General features: G+C 43.3%; 2 protein-coding genes across 2 annotated transcripts; one reads left to right on the top strand and one right to left on the bottom strand.

Annotated features, from left to right (window-relative positions):
- Positions 1-323: 323 nt before the first annotated feature.
- On the top strand, positions 324-3,558 carry LOC139656121 (serine protease 23-like). Its single transcript, XM_071533623.1, has 2 exons — positions 324-496; positions 1,521-3,558. Exons 1-2 carry the CDS (start codon positions 471-473, stop codon positions 2,716-2,718), a joined length of 1,224 nt encoding a protein of 407 aa, XP_071389724.1. The 5' UTR covers positions 324-470; the 3' UTR covers positions 2,719-3,558.
- A 103-nt stretch (positions 3,559-3,661) lies between these two features.
- On the bottom strand, positions 3,662-19,246 carry tmem39a (transmembrane protein 39A). The gene is made up of 9 exons (XM_071533598.1): positions 18,927-19,246; positions 11,455-11,669; positions 10,312-10,534; positions 9,791-9,874; positions 8,520-8,674; positions 7,926-8,283; positions 7,177-7,364; positions 6,899-7,019; positions 3,662-6,738 (listed from the first exon to the last, which is right to left on the bottom strand). The coding sequence occupies exons 2-9, from the start codon at positions 11,565-11,567 to the stop codon at positions 6,499-6,501; spliced, it is 1,482 nt and encodes a 493-aa protein (XP_071389699.1). The 5' UTR covers positions 11,568-11,669; positions 18,927-19,246; the 3' UTR covers positions 3,662-6,498.
- Positions 19,247-19,358: the final 112 nt, after the last annotated feature.

Raw genomic sequence — 19,358 nt, 5'->3', positions numbered from 1 at the left:
TCAACCATAATCATCATTTTAAACTGGACAGTCTAACAGAAAGGAGCAGCCTCAAAACAGATGATATGCAACAGGTTTATAGTTAAGTTGCTGCTGTATCTGTCACATGACCGTGCTCGGGTCGGATGTATGCTCGCACTGCAGACCCTAGGAGGCAGACCTAGCACCGTCTGTCAAACAGCTCAGAGACAGACAGACAGGAGGAACCCACCTCCACCAACACACCATGATTCAAAGTGACGCTCCTCTGCACCGCTATCGGCCTGGCTGCTGCTGGATTGCTCCAACCTTTCACGGAATAACTAAAGGAGTCAGTTCCTGAGGGAAGAGCGCGAGAAGAGCGCTCTCTCACTTCAGCAGAGGAGTTTACCAGTCTCAGCCCTGTTTGTTTCTGTTCTCTGCTGCTTTGAAGGGGGGTTTCCCCAGTATTTCCCCTGTCTGCTCACCGGTTCACCTGCAGAAGTAAAGCCATGCGCTCCTGTGCTGCGCTCTCTCGGTAAGTCAGCCTTGTTGGGTTTGGTTATCTGTGCGTAACGGAGGGCTTTGCAGATACGGGAATCTGCAAAGCACGGGGAAACTTGTAGAAGACGAAGTAATGACACATTTAGGCTGCATTGGCTACCGTTTCAGTGATGTATGACTTCAGGAAGGGTGATCATTATAAGGCACACAACTAGCAATATTAACAAACAAAATATTTAAATGATTATATTTTGAGAAAGGCATTAATTATGTTTTTTCCCCCCTTAAAATAACCCATATTCATTATAACATACATTTGATAGTAGCCTACTTGCTGTTGAATTTTCATTATAAATACTGATGTCAGCCTACAAATGTTGGTAAAATGAGTTCTAATGTTGTATACCAGTTTATGTAGGCGGATAAGGGGAGAGAGGGAGAGAGAGAGAGAGAGAGAGAGAGAGAGAGAGCACCAAAGAAGTAGAAATGAAGAAAATTGTTTGATTTGTTGCAGTATGGTTGAGCTGTCACAAAAATATGTCTTATATGATCCCTTACTCATTTAGAAACGATATACAGCCAATGTAATGAAATTCAACCACACTTATAAGACCAAGCTTTCAGGCCACTTCAGGAATTTTCCATCAGAGCCTCTGACCTGATCTTTGCCCTCTGTCGGTCTTATTTCTAGTATCAAAAACAGTGGAAGTTTACAGCTGGCAAATTCCATTGTAGATAAAAAAAAATTCTTAAGTTGAAATATCTGAAGTAACCTCGCTCAACCCCCCTGCTATTAGTTATAAATACACGACGCTGGCTGGTTTTAGGAATGGGAATGTTTTCATGCTGACTGTACGAAGGCCCAGACATCCGGTCACGTTTCGTAGAACCACAGTCCCTTGTGTTTTGGCAGAAATGCAGGGTCTGAGGGAGAGACTGGCTAAAGCACAGAATCACCAAAGAATTAGGGGTCAGGAATTTTTACACACCATCTTTCAAGGAAAGAAGTTCAATGATGCCTAGCTGTCTCACCTGCTCTGTCCTCCTCTCCCCCCCAGGTTTACCTCCATCCTCCCCCTCCTATTTCTCCTCTTCCTTCCCCCTGTTTTTTCCTCTTCCTCCTCCTCGGCCTCCCGCCCCCAGTGGATGCTCCAGCGCGTCCCTGTGGTCCTTCCACAGCAGACGGAGGACCGACCAGCCCCACACTTCCTGTCCCCAGCCCGCCTTGACGTCACTTCCCCCTGTGACCCAGAGTGCCACAAGAAAGCCCCGCCCCCGAGCTACTGGGACCTGCGGCGTCTTCTGGCCTACGAGACGCTCCATTCAAACGGACAACTCACTGAGACCGCCATTGGCATCTATGGCTACAACCCCAGCACTAACACCAGCCCTGCCTATTCCTCAGGTGCCCCTGGAAAGGCTCAGCGGTCACACGTCAGGCGGAAACGACAGATCTTTGGCCATGATGGGCGTTTTAGCATTGCCGGGCAGAACTTCCTGCTTAAATATCCGTTCTCAGTGGCTGTCAAACTGTCCACTGGGTGTTCCGGCACCTTGGTGGGAGACCGCCACGTTCTCACGGCCGCCCACTGTGTTCATGACGGGAAGAACTATGTGAAAGGAGCCCAGAAGCTCCGTGTTGGGTTTTTAAAACCCAAGCAACGAGACGCACAGTCCTCTTCCCTTCCCTCCAACTTCACCAATCACGTTGAAGGTGGCCCCACTCCTTACTCCCCTCCATCCAACGACAGAATGAAGTTCCAGTGGATCAGAGCCAAGCGCACCCACGTGCCCAAAGGATGGATCAAAGGGAACGCCAATGACATCGGGATGGACTATGACTACGCTCTCCTTGAACTCAAGAAGCCCCACAAGCGGCGCCACATGAAGTTGGGAGTCAGCCCCCCGGCTCAGCGGCTGCCCGGTCAGCGGGTCCAGTTCTCAGGGTTCGATAATGACCGTCCGGGCCAGCTGGTGTACCGGTTCTGTCGGGCTGGTGAGGAGACGTCAGACCTGCTGTACCAGCACTGTGACGCACAGCCCGGCGCCAGTGGGTCAGGAGTCTACGCCCGTATGTGGGACGGGCGGCGCCAGCGCTGGGAGCGGAAGGTGATAGGTGTGTTTTCTGGGCATCAGTGGGTGGAGCGACAAGGGGCGTCCCAGGAGTTTAATGTAGCAGTGAGAATCACCCCTCTCAAATACGCCCAGATCTGCTATTGGATAAAAGGAAACTATGTGGACTGCCGAGAGGGGTGAAGGGGAAGGCGGGGAGTGAGGATGTCATCAACATAAATAGGTCAAAATTGGTTTGTTGCCGCCATACAGAGACACCGACACCAACAATGTAAATACAGACATTGACACAGACATGACAGACACAAAGCCAGTAGTTACAGTGTATAGTATAAAAGGGGGCAAGCTTCTTCATTTCATTTACAAATTAGTAGTGCATGTTCACTAACACATTTCAGCAATATTGAACTTTCAGTTGTATCCATACAGATTGGGAAAACAATTAGCTCATGTCTTTTTACAGGTCTCAGCAGGACTACAAGGAGCAGGACAGGGGCAGAGCAGAACTGTTTTACTTTGCATTATAGCCTCTTCATTGTGCTAATACTAAAGATTGCACTGTTAAAACTCTTGAAGAATTTCTACTGTAAACGATTGTTATTTTTTGTGGATGAATGTACAACTGTCAGCTGCCAAAGGTGCCAATTTTTCTCTCCAAACTATAATGTATTTCCTCTCACTGGACATAGTATATCTATGTGCATAGTATATTCTGTCAGCTAACTTACACTGTTGTGGCAAAACATTACATTTGTTTTACATGGATGCAGATGAATGCAGATGACTCTTACCAAGGTTAATGATGTCTGTTCTATGAAGCACATTTCTTTGAATGTTGTACTTAATCATTAACGCTTAGCTCCCTCTGTTGGGAAAGACATAACACTGCAGGTGTCCACGATGACAAACCAGCAGTGAACATTTTATCCCATCTTGGCCTAGGCCTACGTAAGCACTTTTTACATTCTCCATTGTTTAACATTTGCATAATTGTATTATTTGTGTTTAAGAAATGGGAGACTCTGGAGCAATTTATGAAATATATGCTTTGAAATAAGCAACCGTGTCACTTATTTCTTTTCTTACACCATATTTTATGCACATACACACACATATCTTTGTTTTAACACCATTTTTATTGTTTCAGATGTCAAATGCATTTTCAGAAATGCAGTGGGAAACTGAACACTGTAAAAAGCTGAAATATGAGGACCAGCTCCCATGACGTCTCAAGCACCCACACATTCCATAACAGGATCAACCAGGAGTCCACACTGCATCCTGGGATATGGCACGTAGAAAACAAACCCTGCATTTCAATTCTACAACTTTTATCATGAAGGGTACACACATTAACTACTCTGTATTAATTTTTGCTTTGATGTAACAGCTTTGATCCTTTCCCCAAGAGTAGATTAGGAGTATTAGAGTAGGAGCAAGTACACTTCGGGTTAATGTGGAGAATTGTGGCCACAGGCAAGAGGCGGGCGAGTCTCAAGTCTTTCCAAAGCCAACTCTCCATCCTCTACTTCAGAAGTGAACTTATGGGTTCCACCAAACAATGTCATTTCAGAAGAAAGGAGAGAAGATGGGAGTCATTTGAGGAAAGACTTCAGATTCAACTGAGAACTGACAGAGAAGCTAGATCTAAACCAACCCCATAAGCTGTCCCCCTTGCTATCTTATGGAGATGTGGGCAAGTTAAAGATGATATAACACAATGACCATTCCAAATTGACTATTTCACTGATAGTGCTAAAATTATGGTCCATGCCACCGACTACAAAAACATGCTAATTCAACAGCACCACTGACTTGCAAAGACTGCTACATTCAAGTGGAAAATGACCAAACTCACTCAGATCTCCACAAGTACGTAAGGGGAACCAAGGAGTTGATTTAGGGCTGAGTTTACAAACAGAGCAGAAGAATGGGCACATGTATGGCACTTTGAACATATCCGAGATTCCTTACACTGTCGAGGCACTGTGTAGCACCGGTGACCCAGACATACACTTGGGTTCATCTCAAAAGTAGTTTCCTCCTCCTCCTCTTCCTCACCTACACTCACACAACTGAACTGAAGCAATCGATGTTGATTTTAGGACAGCGGAGAAAATATTGATTCTCTGATTTTCTTGTCACCTCGTAGCAAAGAGGCTTTTTTTCTGTTCAAATTGTATCAATTTATATCTGAATACTGGACAGTGTGTCCTACTGATTACAGCCCTGATTTTACTGACATTACTCCTTAATATTAGCTCAATTTATCCACTGTCTGCAGATTAGCGTAAGGTGAAGGAGGGGAGGCACAAAGGAGAGGAAACCACTTGAGATTTTGAAGATGCACATGAAGTGTGACTAAACAAAAAAGGCAACACATATGCAAGGCAACCTGTTTGTAACACCATTCTGGTAACTGAGAATACAAGTATTGGTAATGAGGTGACATACAGTATTTCCCCTCCGGTTGTTTTCACCCTTAATTCTGCACTCCTCACCCATGGAAATGAAAGCAAAGCATCGGTGAAAATTCTATTAATGGAAATCCTGTGCTGTCAAATCCATATGAGGGTGTGCTGACAAGTACATACTTGTAGGGGGAGAAGGGTACGAGTCCTGGGATGTACCAACAGACATCTCTATTAGCCACATTCATTCTGTTGTCTGCATCCATAAAAAAAGTGGACCTGATGTGATATGGTTGTCAGTTCTGTTATGGTTTTAGCATTCAGGCACAGAGATTAAATAAAATAAACAGTGATTGGATGACCTTAAAGAAAACAAATGAGTCATAGGGCTACATCATAGGAAGAAAATTTCAACATGGCCATGCCCATACATGAACGGACATCAGTAACAGGCAGAGAGTTAACTCTATTCATCACCTAGCTACAGCAGATGTCCTTCAAAAGTTACACTTTGAAGTGTCCACAACCAGGGCAGGGGTATAACATGAGGTGAGAAACTGGGTCGAATTGCATTTAACATTATTCCAAGTGGATGCTTTGAGTTTAAGGATGCCAGTGACATACACCTGGCCTGAAACCAATGCCTTCTCACTTGTTGTAACTTTGTAAAGACGGGTGCTGTAACTGCCTTCTTGGTAGCCACTGCTGTGAAAAAAGCAGATACTCGTACTAAAATACAGTAACAAAATGAATGAGGAAGAATACAGCATTCTCTACAGAGGCAGTGGATAGGAGTACCCATGGTGTTGTTTCTACAAACGGATCTAGAGTCAGAGATTTTATTTTATCCTACCTGATGGTAAAAACCACACATTGAGGCCCTGCTTCAAATTGGAGTAAAAACGCGTTGAAAATGTTAAGAGCAGTAACCATTATTTACAGCCCTAATGGGTTAGCATTAATTGCTGCTATGAAAACCTGCAATGCTGACGTTCAAACCACCCTGCTACCCCAAACAGCTGTATCAACGTCACTGGTTCCAGATTTAAGCTTTGAGGGCCTCAGGATCAAAGTAGAATAATCTGATCATGGATCAGCATCTAGGCACGACTCCTTCCTCTGCTCTGAATCTCTTCTGTGGATGACTAGGTGTGCAAACGATCTAACAGACTGACAGAAGCCAAATCTAGTCCGTGATTGGCCATCTGCACTTTAAAACATCTTTGGCGGAAGTCACCTCCTGGCATTCCCTGACTTTCCTGTCGCCTAGCAACAACATAACACAACATACTGATGTTGTCAGCGTGGTAATGCCCGGCGTAACTCGAAATAGTATACAAAATAAAAATATTCTTTAAATAGGTATATATAAACATTGCATGAAAAATAGAACCGTATCAAAACACAATTATGAGTTCACAGTCCCTCCAAGCGTCAGCACTAAGCATCTCCCCTGGCCTGCTGCTTCCACTTTACCAAACCTTCACCCATCTCCCCTTGACATCCAGAGTTCTCAGGTGACGGGCAGGTAGTGGGGAACCATCGGGTGCCTTTACTGTGACTTGAGCCCCAAGCTGTTGGAGGAGAGCGGGTAGGAGTAGGCTTTGCCTAGGACAATGCGGTCTCGGAGCAGTTTAAAAAGGACATAGTAGTTGCAGAAGAGAATAAGGCCCAGTGAGAGGGTGTGGTTCCAGCGCTCAGAGCGCAGCAGAGAGTATAACTGGTACAGGACCACACTGGACTCAATCCAGATCAACAGGTTAAGGATCCGCAATGGCTTGTGGAACAGGAACTAGAACACCCAAAGACAAGAAGAGAGGGTCAGATTGGAAGAACTACAAAAAGAACGAACTACAGAACAGATAGACAAATAAAACATTTGATGTACTTCTACGTGAAGATTTTATATGCTCTCAATATGTTCTAAAGCACAAACATACACAGTTACTCACATAAAACCTTGCATGGGAAACATCGGAGGGCAGTGCCACATTATAGGGCCCTACTGCCTTGTATAGACAGCGGCTGTGTCGTACCAACACCCCCTGAGGCCAAATGGTACTTTCTGACCACCTGCAAAACACAAACACAGCTTTGTTACAGATACTAAGAAAAAAACACCACACATATCATTCATAGACATGTGTTAGAGTGTGATTTTATACCTCTGTGTGTGTGTGTGTGTGTGTGTGACCTGTGTGTATGAATGTGTGCACAAAGGGCCACTCACACATGCTGAGGTGCATTGCTGTAGGAGCCGTGCTCTAGTTTTTGCCAGCGGCCCAAGTGTGCTGCCGAGCGATGAAGCAGGTCGCAGTAGCTGGGGGGCAGCAGCTGGCTCATCAGCATCACAAACGCATTGATCCACACCATGATCAGATGCTCACACGACCAGCGCATGTCATAGTACTGGGTACTCTATGGGAGTAAAGAGTGTGTTAGAGATGGGTAAAGTCACACACACACAAAAACAAACACAAGTACAAGGTGTAGGCAATATGAAGGGTAGGGCTGGAACTAACGATTATTTTCATTATCGATTGATCATTTGATTATTTTTTAGATTGGTTGATAAATGATTTAGTCTTTAAATGTCAAAAATAATGACAAAAGCAGAGCCCAAAATATTCTTAAAATTGCTTAGTCTAACCAACAGCCAAAAAACCCCGAAGTATTCATTTTATATTGATACGTTGATACTGAGAAAAGCAGCAAATCTTAGCATTTGTGAAGTTAGAACCAGTAAATGTTCGGTATTTTACTTGAAAAATGACTAAAACAATTAAATTATACTTAATTTTCTGCTGATAAACTAATCGATGAATCAAGCAATTGTTTCAGCACTAATGAAGGGTAATGAAATGATTGGGTTTGGGGAGAAAAAAAACGAACACAAAACTTTGTAGGAAATGAATAGGAGTTGCGTGCCCATTCAAACTGAAATCTAGAAAAAAAAAAGATGAAGTGAGAGATACTGACCTTGACGAAGCAGAGAGGCAAGAAGGCTACGTAGTAAGCGCTGAACAGCGAGTTGAACAGCACTTCCTTGATTCGTCGGTTGAAGTCACTCTTCAGCTCCTCCACCTCGGCGCGAATCAGCTCCGGCGTGTGCGAGTGTGTGTGAGGGGGGCAGGTGTGCGTGGGCGTGTGGGGGGGGCTGGCGAACTGCTCTCGGAGGTTCTCTCGCAACAGGAAGAGGAAGTCGCGCGGCCGAAAGAACGGAGCCTCCGTCAGGTCGGTCTGCTGGTGGTCGGCTGGGTAATCACAGTCAACCGGCGCCGTTTGGCTCTTACCTCCCTCCTGGTGGAAACAGCAGAGCGGGACATACACGCCGAACCTGGGAGGGAGAGTGAGGACAGAGAAACAGAGGAATGAGATGTTTGGTTAGCGGTGGGCAAGGGGGCGGGCCATGAATTCTACGGGGGACGGTGTGTGTTGGCTCTGCCCCTAGTATGTGTGTGTACGGTGTGTGTGTGTGTGTGTGTGTGTGTGTGTGTGTGTGTGTGTGTGTGTGTGTGTGTGTGTGTGTTTGGTGGGATTGAGAGGAAGGGGGTGTGTGTGTGAAAGACTCACGGGTATCCCAGGAAAAGGAGGTTGAGGACAGAGTGGTTCTTGCAGAGGTTGACCAGGGTCCAGCAGAGCACCCAGCCACACAGGGTGAGCAGGCTGAGCCGGGCTGCAATCAGAACCACATAGCGGACCAGCGATCCTCCGCCGCTCTGAGACACCTGGGTGGACACATGGCAGAAGCGCTCGCGGTTAGAGATTCTGTAGCTTAAAGTGATGTTGAACTCTGCTAGTACCTTGGGTTGTGTAGCTTCCTGGCCATGATATAAGCCCCAAAATCGGCGGTTATTTATCGGTTGCTCCTGTGCTCCATGAGAGGGGATTGGAGAATTGCGTTTTTTTTCTCTCTCCATTCACTGCCATTGTATTGCGGAACAGGTGTCAAAATCACACTTCCTCAAAATAAACAAACGCGAACGAAGCAGATTCTGACAATATACACTGAACAAAAATATGAACGCTTTTGTTTTTGCTCCCATTTTTCATGAGTTGAAATAAAAGATCTAAGACTTTTTCTATGCACACAAAAGGCTTATTTCTCTCAAATTGTGTTCACAAATTTGTTTAAATCCGTGTTAGTGAGCACTTCTCCTTTGCCAAGATAATCCATCCACCTGACAGGTGTGACAGGTGTGGCACGACATTGGAGACGGCTTATGGTAGTGAACGAACATTCAATTCACGGGCAACAGCTCTGGTGGACATTCCTGCAGTCAGCATGCCAATTGCACGCTCCCTCAAAACTTGGGACATCTGTGGCATTGTGTTGTGTGATAAAACTGAACATTTTAGAGTGGCCTTTTATTGTGACCAGCCCAAGGCACACCTGTGCAATAATCATGCTGTTTAATCAGCATCTTGATATGCCACACCTGTCAGGTGGATGGATTATCTTGGCAAAGGAGAAGTGCTCACTAACACGGATTTAAACAAATTTGTGAACACAAATTGAGAGAAATAAGGTCCTGTGGCTGAATTGTGGTTAAGTGAGTCACTTTCTTTATGTTTATTAAACCTTTCAGTTTGAACACGTGTAACACCAAAATCTTGTCAGAGGAAAATTATGCAGATGGAATAATATAATAATATGTTTACCAATAATTGGAAATAGATTTTAAAAAAAAGTGAAGGGGTTCATTTCCCACTGGGGCCACCCATGCTAAAAATGTATGCACTCATGGCACTGTAAGGCTCTTCAAATAAAAGCATCCACCAAATGGCATATGTTCATGTGGTATGTACAGTATATACAGGTCTGTGTGTGTCAGTGTGTTTACCTCTGAAACTATAGTCCAAACGAGTCTCCTGGCCAACATGACTGTGATGAAGATAGCCAGGTGGTAGTCCATCAGATGGAAGTTCTGCAGGGACACAGTTATCATTAGTTTTCCCATGAAGAAGACAATTTAGCATTGTGCTGTTTCTGCACCATCTAAAGTCAGAACTAAACATGTTCAGTCAAAATCTATCAGGTTGTGAGCCTAGACATTCTAAATAGACAGACCGAAATTTGTGAACTATCATGAGGTAGAGGTGGAAAACGTGGAACATAAGAATGAGGTTCAGAGGTCCATCGCTGAAAAAGGACTTGAAAGGACATTTTTTGCCAAAATGTATTTTAGGGTTAGGGCTAAAGTTTAGGGTTAGTGTTAGAATCTAGGTCAGGAATTTACTTGCGATTGTTAATGTCAAGGGAAAGGGAATGAATGCAAGTAAACAGAACATCTTCATAACTACAGCAGTAACGTGTGTGTGTGTGTGTGTGTGTGTGTGTGTGTGTGTGTGTGTGTGTGCTCACGAGCGAGGTAGAGGCAGCAGGGTGGCTGTAGGGGTACCACCAGACTGTCCTGTAGATGTTTATGTACTGGACAAACAAGGCCACCAGCAAATAAAGAAAGAGCAGGAATTCAAAGAGAAGACTGCTGTCCAACGGCAGCTCAGGGATCCTCGAGTGACGGACAGGCTCCGGAGTGATGAGGGCCGAGAGAGGCGGGGCAGACAGACCCACTGAGTTACTGCTCCTGAAAGAAGGCACAGTCACACACACACAGTCAATACACACACACACACAAAATCAGTTAGAATAGAGTATCATTACCGTTTTCTGTTTCTAAAACCTGGCTGCAGTATTAAGTGTAAACCAATACCTATTAGACCAATCACCAATCTCTTATTTAGAGTAAATGTCAGCCAAAACCAGTCAGTGACTTACTGAAACATCCCTATCAAGACACCCTGCTTCCAGCTTTTAAAAAACAGGAGGACACCCGCCTCAAAGTCTTATCATCTAAATGCATGTTTGTCTTTACTTACCCAAAATGTTGGCTCTTTATGCCGTCTTATATAGCTCAAATATGCATCTGAAATTAATCTAATGTGATGAAAAGGTCTTCAGTTTGTGCCTGCGTTGGTATGCGATCACTGCAAAATGTTTGTGTTTTTCAGAGGAAGTGGTTTGCATGGGGAGGTTTCAGGATTACCAACAGTTAAGACTGCATTATGGTCAACTTCTAGAAATGACAAAGCTGACATTATCTCAGTATTATTTGGGGCATGGCTGAATTCGATTTCTGAAACAATTTCCATCGAAGCAGTCAACAAAGCGGCAGTATTATTGTGACAATGATAGAGAACTTGAAATTGAGGGCGTTTTACAAGCAGTTTGGAGGAATTGGGAGTTACTATGTGAGACCATTTCTGTTCAGTTTTTCATCCAAGGCAACACATCACTTATGATGTTGCAGGAAAGATGGGAAGTTATTGCTATCATCTGGAGATGAGCAGAAAACCTGATGACACTAATACAAGCCTTTAACCACCGACAGTCTTAACTACTTGAACTCATACTCCAGGCTTGTCACGACACAGAATGATATGCATGTTTTGCCCAACCACATGTTGCCGTGTGTGTGTGTGTGTGTGTGTGTGTGTGTGTGTATACCTGCTCCTGAGGCCTGTGCCATTGCTGAGGTTGCCTCCAACCAGAGTCTGCAGGGACGGCAGAGCAGAGCGACTTAGCTGCTGTCTGCTGGGACCCCTGCGACCTCCTGGCATGGTCGCCAGTTACCGTGGCAACCACGGACTCTGCCCACCAACCAACAGCCACTGGGACTCCTCCCCCTTCTCCTCAATGAGCCACCGAACACACCCAGACCACTGGAGAAGATACAAACAGAGAGCACCGAGTTAGTACATGAAAACTCAAACACACACACACACACACACACACACACACACTTCAGGGAGAAATAAAAAAAAGACCAACAAACCTGAGTCAACATTTACAACACTATACCCAAACATCCTGAGGCCTCTTTAAGTATAATTAGGCAATAAATCTAGCCGGAAGTATTTACAATAGGAATTGACTTACACTATGCCTCAACTAATGTGTAAAACACAAGTGAAGTTATAAAGGTATGGAAGAGAGGAAGAACTAATGTCGGCTGGCCTATTAGAGCATTGTGCTGTGCCCCAGTTCAATGGCAGGGGAAACAAGTTTTGTTTTTTTAATTTGATTATTATAAAGTCAATATATTTGCCCTGCTCTTAGCACAACTGTGTTCTCTCTTTAATATATTAACACTGACAGTTGTTGAATTTAAAGTTAAATATCACCTTCACATTATATATTTTTTTCCAGTCCCTGCAATTAGATGATAGTGCACTTTTTTTTGGAGCATATGAACACATGAGAAGTAAATAAGTATACAAATAGAACCAGGGCCCTGTCTCACGAAACGAGTGTTAGCGAGCCAACTTTGGGCTTAACCCTGAGTGTAGATCTCCATGGTAACCTATACAGTCTGAAGATGCTGTGCAGCAAGTCTGGTGTCAGTTGAACGTAAAATGTGGGAGGAGTTAGGTTTAAAAAGTTTTACAGTTTTTGATCAAATCACAGTGAATAGACTCAAACGTGACTACAGGTTGTAGTGAAGCACAGTTTCGTCACATGTTGACAGTGTCACTGTGAAAATTAAAGGTCTGTTGCATGTACTGCTGATTAAGAGGTTTTTAAAGTTTTAAATTTTGATTGATTGCAGTAGTAGTAGTAGTAGTCCAAGTGTAGTCGGTGTTGTTTTGCATGGGACAGGACCGGTGTGCAAAAGGGACAGCAGAGCTGGTCGGCCCCTACTATCAAATTCAAAACAACTTTATTAATCCCACTATCGCTCAACAGTTTAGGCAAGCTGCAGTTTGGGAGCTAAGAAACTCAACTCTGAGGGGAATACACAGAAATTTATAGTGTTGAATTTATGATAATAAAGGTAATTTCTATTACTACCATTGGTTAAATGTTACTTCTTCATTATGCCAACCAATAATAATTGTTAAATGTACACTTTAAGAAAAAGATGAACTCCTTCTTTTCTGGTCACAAACACTCATTATTCTCCAAGGACTCCTAACCTCCCATTATCTAAGAGATAGAGACAGCTGCACATCTGAACTCCCCCATGCCAACACTTCAGCCTCAGGAAAGAAAGAATGCAACTCTTGTGCTCGTAAATATATCAACTATATCAAAATGCATCTTGAGTTTCATAATCTTTAAATGGTACAGCAAACATAATATTGGGTGGCAGTCTTGTGCTAGGCACCCATAGTTTCCAAACTGGCTAATATATAACGTCAAGGGTATAAAATGAATACAGTCTCAGAAGAAGAGGAGAGTTGTTGTCACATCTGTAGTTGTTTAGCAGTGCTCTTCCATCTCTTCAGCACTTCTGCTTCCACAAGTGGATATTTATTTTGCCCACCTTCAATACCGTGTAAAGCAAACATTTACGAATATATGTGTGGCTACTAGAAGAGACAGAACAATTTACCACTGGTTTCAAAATTTTAGAAAATAGCCAATATCCAATATTAAGCTAAATTTACTCCAGTCATGTGCAACCCACAGCTAAATGAAAAGGTTCATGCCTGTTCTCTGGAGGTTGTCCAAAGACATCCTGGGAAATGTAGGAAATTGTTAACTGAAGTAAAAGTAGATAAGCCAGATTGAAGGAAAGTGGGTACAACAAAAAAGGTAAATTACAACACTTTATCACAAATTAACTCCTGGGTTGCATTAACATCACCGATGGATGATGTATGACATGGTAAGCGTATCCGAGGGTGGAACTTTCCTTTAAAAAGGAGATTGGCTCTAATCTGTACTGCAATGAATTAAAAAGAAAAAAGAAAGAAAGAAAGCAGTAGTTTGTGTCCTGTTGACATTCCATCGGCATCTTGTGACAAAAACATGCACATAAATCTCTTATGTTTCGCTATGCTGACTTTATCACAGAGTGATTATTCAGAGTTGAGGCCAAGGCTGACAGACTGTCCTGTGTTGCTTTGCTTCCTGTCAGGCATCTGGTGTTGTCTAACATTGTTTAAGCTGCCTGGCAGCTACCTGCTCTCGCTTGGCTTCCTGAGAGGCTTAAGGTGTCACTGCGCTTATTGTTTAGCAGCATGTAGTTAGTATCATTTTGTTCCTGCTGCCTTTGAGGAATCATTGTGAAATGCAGTCCGGCAGGCCAATGCTACTAATTGTTAATATTTCAGCAGTGACAGAATATGAAGTGTGTTCTCATAATTACTATAGTTAGTGATACACCAATAAAGTAACTCATGTGAATTACTGAAACTTATCCAAAACTTTAGCTACTAGCTTAGCTAGCTAGCCAGCTAACTGCAGCTCACATGTCTCCAAATCAAATCATATATCAAGTCATATGAGGTTTTTAACCCCACGCTTTCACTAAAATGCAAGGTTTTGTGCCTAAAATCATGTTACAAACTTTTGGAATTTGCAAGTTTGGGAGGTTTTTTAAGATTTCACAAGCAAAGTGTGTAGTCTGTGGCTTTTTCACTGGCTCAGGACTCATGTGGAGCAGAGTGTTCATCACTTGGCTCTTTGCAGAAGGAGGCGTGCTGCCGAATGTCAGCCTTGTAGGAGGCCGCTGACTGACAGGCCTTACTGAAGGAACAAAAGTCCCTTAGGCACAAAAAATTGTGTCCTCAGTGCGCCATCTTGCCAGGAATTGCAGTGCTGCTCCTAGTATTGAATTATGTTACACACCAGCAGTTGGGAGAATAAGTGCACCTCAGCTAGCACCTAAAGGGCCTTACGGGGCACAGAGAAGTGCGCACTGACTACTTATTTTGACACCAAAACAACAGAGTGACATCTGCCACTAAAGTCTATTTACCTCATAGCTAAAATGACAACTGCAGCGATAGCACCTGACAGTGTGAAAGCTATGATAAATACATAATTCGAGAAGCTAAGCCAACAAGAAAAGCTCCACATCAAGCGACTTGGCCCGTATAAGCCCGACATAAACATCCAGCAACAGTCCAGTGACTAATGGAGAGTCTGTGTCTATACCAGTGTTTTCAAGAAGCTGGTATTAGGAAAAGTTGTGTCTAAGTGGCTGTCCCATTTGCATCACAGCCTTTTGTTTCCCTAACCTTCCCTTCAGTTCTGGGGGGGGAAGTTGTGGACTAAAATCGGGGCAATGAAGCAGAGGAAAAGTTTTGCTTTGGAAGCTTTGGAAAGAGTGAAGAATCATGAGGTTAGCAAAGCACACATGGAGGCATCATTGAAATTGTCCACATTAAGCAGAGCTACTACAGCTAACATCGCCACCCAGCTAGATGAGGCCTATCATATTAACATCATGAAGCAGAACAGGGAGGTTGACAACAATCAACATAGTTTAATGACGTTGATTGCCTGTATCAGGTTCTGTGGTGCTTTTGAACTTGAGGGGGCATGACGACACAGACAATATGGAAGTCCCAGGACTTTCAGAGAGGCCAGGGGATTTACAAAGATGCTCAAGGACGAGGAAGTGTTCCTCTTCCTCAACCTCAACCTGTGCCACCATATCCTGTTGCGTGTGGATATTCTGTTTGCACACCTGCAGTCAGAAACACTCACACTGTCAAAGCACAAAAGGCCATCACCACATTCACTGATGCCATGTTTAAGGTGTGGGAGTCGGTGCCCTCTCTCTTAGAGCAGCGCTCTGCCACAGACGGCAGAAGAGGTAGATACAGTGAAGAATGCCAAAAACAGGCATATAAGGTAATGAACTCTATCACTTGGCTTAGGCCATGATCTGTTGCATATGGAACGAAAAATAGGCTACATTTTGCTAAGCACTGATAACATTATACCCCATGTATTCGTCATATATAGTCAAAGTGGCATATAAACTGATTCAAGAGCATTATCCCCCCAGAGGTGTGTGACCTGATCGTCTGCAGAGGAGCGATGGATCATATCACCGCTGCCACCTAGCTGCAGAGCGATTACTTCAAGGACAATCCCAAGGCCTTCCCACCGGCAGCCCTGCTGGCTACTGTCAAACCCTATCCGACGCTCGGAGAGTCACGATTACAACCGGAGCTGTCACTGATCTACGGCAACCTAGTTTCAGAACTGTATAAGTGCAGTTTCCCTGCTTGAGTTCACGCTGGACAACAATCTGCAGGAGGTGTTTGCAGAGACAGTCACTTCATGTAGACAGATTCTAGGGATAAAGTCTACATGTAGTGATTGATGATCAGAATGTTTTAACGTTCATTCAATTAATAATGTAAAACACAGTCAATATAACACAGCTAACTGTGATGGTATGAGACCACACTGACCATCACTTTGTAGGCTCAGGCATAACATGGTGACGCCCTGCCAGCTTCAGCACAACATTAGAAGTTATTAGGACAGTTACTATCATCATCAAATTGAATTATGGATTATCTGGGGTATAAAAGTATTGTCAATATATAAAATAACAATCAACTACTGACTCTTCAATTGTGAACACTTGGCATGGATTTAAATTACTGAACTGTTATTTGTAATTCTAGCTGTCCAAGTAGTTTCACATCCTGAACGCTTAGTTGTCCCAAAACACTATCGGTTGGCAATTCTTAATGAGTCAGGATGCCTCAGCCTGTCCTTAATTCCTGTGAAGGTATGAGTACTTACATAAATTAGAAATGTTCATATCTAGAGTTCTTGTGCTTCAAAGAAGGACCAGATTTGTTTCTCAAAAATTTCAATTTCATACACTGAGACGTTGATAACTCCCGGGCAGAATGTGGAACATTGTGAGATCAAGTCAAGTTTATTCATATAGGCTAGCCCTTCACAAGCATGGACTTTACAGAGAACATGCCTACTGAAATAAAATGATGCAATACAGTATGCAACAAAATAAAACAAAATACAAGACACAAAATAGTATGTTGAAATGACATAAAAGACCTACCTATCCTACCAAGCTGAGCCTAGTCTACCCGGCACCAGCAGCCTCAGACCCTCAGTGAAGAAAAGGAAAAAATCCCAAGAAAAACCTTATATTCAAACCTTGGGCGGGACGATTCAGTAAATGATGGCCCTCTTTATATTTGTTTTGCTCGGCCAGCACTTTTTAGATCGCTTTGGTGGCGTTTAGTCTTTGTGTATTTGCGTATTTCCACTTGTTTTGATTCATCTCAACACACTGTGTAGCCTAACCCTGTAACAGAACTGTCTGGTTATTTTGATTAAGTAGACTGGATTGTTTTATTAAGAGTTTTATGTTTACACAAAATCAAAGTATTTGTCTAGAACCTTGATGATGATGGATGGTTGGCCTTAAGAGTCCTATATTCTAGGTCACTCTGCCAGCAAAGCACATTTTGCATACTTCCCTTTGGTTTGACAGGCTATAAGCCCAACTTATTTTGTAATAGGACTTCACTCTGAATTGAAATCCTCAAAATGTTGTCTTTAGTCTTTTTCTGTTGACTGCAATATATTAGGATAGGAAGTCTATTTTATGCATGTTTGAAATTGATATGAAAGACCTTTTGTTGCACATATATATTGCAATATACAAAACTGAATGGCATCTCGACTGAGTCTGTGCTCTCATTTTCTGTTGTTGCATCACAAGCCAAAGACTGCTGGTGCTGCTAGATATTGGAAAATACAGTATTGACAAATGACCAATTATTTGCATACACTATGTCAGTTCTTTTGTTTCTTTAACAGCGGCAGGTTTGTCTTTGTGTTTGCAGACCAAGAGGATTTATGAAAAAAACCACAGCAGATAAGAACAGGCTTAATTAACAAGACTGTACCTTATTTTTATAATCTTGATAACCCCAATGACTTGGCTACACTCACTCACCCTGAAAGCTACAGTAGGCAGCTGGTGAATGTTGCTGCCCGTCTTATGGTGCTGCAGATTTATGACACTATAGCCTTATGTTTGCTAAGGGACTCATTTGCATGGTAGTATATCATTCTGTTAGAATTGGGCCTCTATGTGAATGCTTACCTTGGATTATGGCACAAGGGATAGTAACATCATATCCTGTGTATTGATAAATGCTTTTTACAACAGCAATTCCTGCCTCTGTGATAAGCACAAAACACACACATCCTTGCCGCAGATGGCAGCATCTCCGAATGCTACATTCATTATTGATAGCTCTCCACACTTTAAATGCATTGGCTAGAAAGAAAAACTATGAAAAATTCCCTCTAAACTTGTGTCAACTGTAACTGAACTCGAAAGACCACTTACTTCATGGACTATTACAAGTCAATAGATTTACAAAGGTAGTAATAATGTAGCTTTTACAATGTATCGAATCATTCTTCCTCAATGGGCAAAAAAACCCTGGCTTTTGTAGTCCCGCCCACTTCATCAGCCAATAATAGCATAAATAGAAACCATTGACAGATAATATCCAAGTTTTCGGTATCAGCATTTCCTTAAACTGATATAACCTGTGGAAACTGATAGTGGTAATTAATTCAGCACACTAGTATCACCATTTTGTACGTTAGTTGTACTTACTATCAAAGCCGCATCTTTTCCACAGGAAACAACAGTTACACACTGCACTGCAAGGCACCGGGTTAAAACTAAAAGTTGAAAGTCAAACGCGAAAACAGGAACTGAAAGCAAATAAACTACAATGGAGGGATGACAGGACGGCATGGCATCTTGTGGAAGGAAAGCCTGCGACGTCTCTTGCTAAAAAACTTTTCCAGTCGTCACATCCAAAACTGCTTCTAAGTATTTTGTAAAGGTGAGCAACAAAGTGGAAAAGGCTCGCGGTGTTCTCGTAAATCAAGCTGTCGCGAACACATTTGTTGACCTGAACTTTTTTTTTTTGGAAGTGTTGCGTGGCTCTCCGGGAGACACTTGTTAGCTATGTGGTGTTTTGCAGAAGCTTGCTAAGGCATGCATTAAGATACAACAGACCCGTCTGGATCATGACATCATGCACCGTTGTCATTTTCCACACCAGGGACAACTTGGGAACACACTTTACTAAAGAGATAAGTAACCTGGTAGCTTGCAGGATCAGACACAGCACGCTCAAACGCTTCAATAAGCCACCGCTACTCACACAGCATCGACAACATACGGAGGGTGAACTAAACGAGGATGCATCAGTCAGTTGTGTGGCTTCCAGGCTGGCGAGTCCAGACAGCAGCGAGCATTTCTCCGCCTTCCAGCCTCGATATCCTCAACTGCACTTCTGCTGCGGCGAGCTGCGGTGCCGCCGACGGTGTTGCGGTGCTGCTTTCACTCCGATTGAAAACGTAAACGGGTTTAAAACTTAGCCCCTGGGCTGGATGAGCAACAGTGTAACGCACTGCACAGAGACCGACGTGGCAAACCTGCACCTCCTCTCTACTCGAGCGTCATCAGCGTGCGACTTGTACTATCGGCTGCACAGTCGCAGTTGGGCAAAGCAGACAGCTGGCCTGGAGTCAGTTCTGCTTTAATGATTTTAATACACTGATGTGCAGTCCAGAAACTTTTATAACTAATGTTA

The sequence above is a fragment of the Centroberyx affinis genome, unplaced genomic scaffold, assembly GCF_046629955.1.
Source record: "Centroberyx affinis isolate AG114_WGS23_722 - 3 ecotype Tasmania unplaced genomic scaffold, CSIRO-AGI_Caff_v1 ptg002385l_1, whole genome shotgun sequence".
NCBI lineage: Eukaryota > Metazoa > Chordata > Actinopteri > Beryciformes > Berycidae > Centroberyx > Centroberyx affinis.
This window is presented reverse-complemented; position numbering and strand designations above follow the sequence as displayed.

Bases quoted from the DNA above. Each gene is read 5' to 3' on its own strand.
- tmem39a (XM_071533598.1), bottom strand. From the start codon at position 11,567: ATGCCAGGAGGTCGCAGGGGTCCCAGCAGACAGCAGCTAAGTCGCTCT. The intron at 7,365-7,925 runs GTCAGTATCTCT...TTACTCCCATAG, and splicing joins TGCCTCTCTGCTTCGTCAAG to AGTACCCAGTACTATGACAT. The intron at 6,739-6,898 runs GTGAGTAACTGT...TGGGTGTTCTAG, and splicing joins TTTCCCATGCAAGGTTTTAT to TTCCTGTTCCACAAGCCATT.
- LOC139656121 (XM_071533623.1), top strand. From the start codon at position 471: ATGCGCTCCTGTGCTGCGCTCTCTCG. The intron at 497-1,520 runs GTAAGTCAGCCT...TCTCCCCCCCAG, and splicing joins TCCTGTGCTGCGCTCTCTCG to GTTTACCTCCATCCTCCCCC.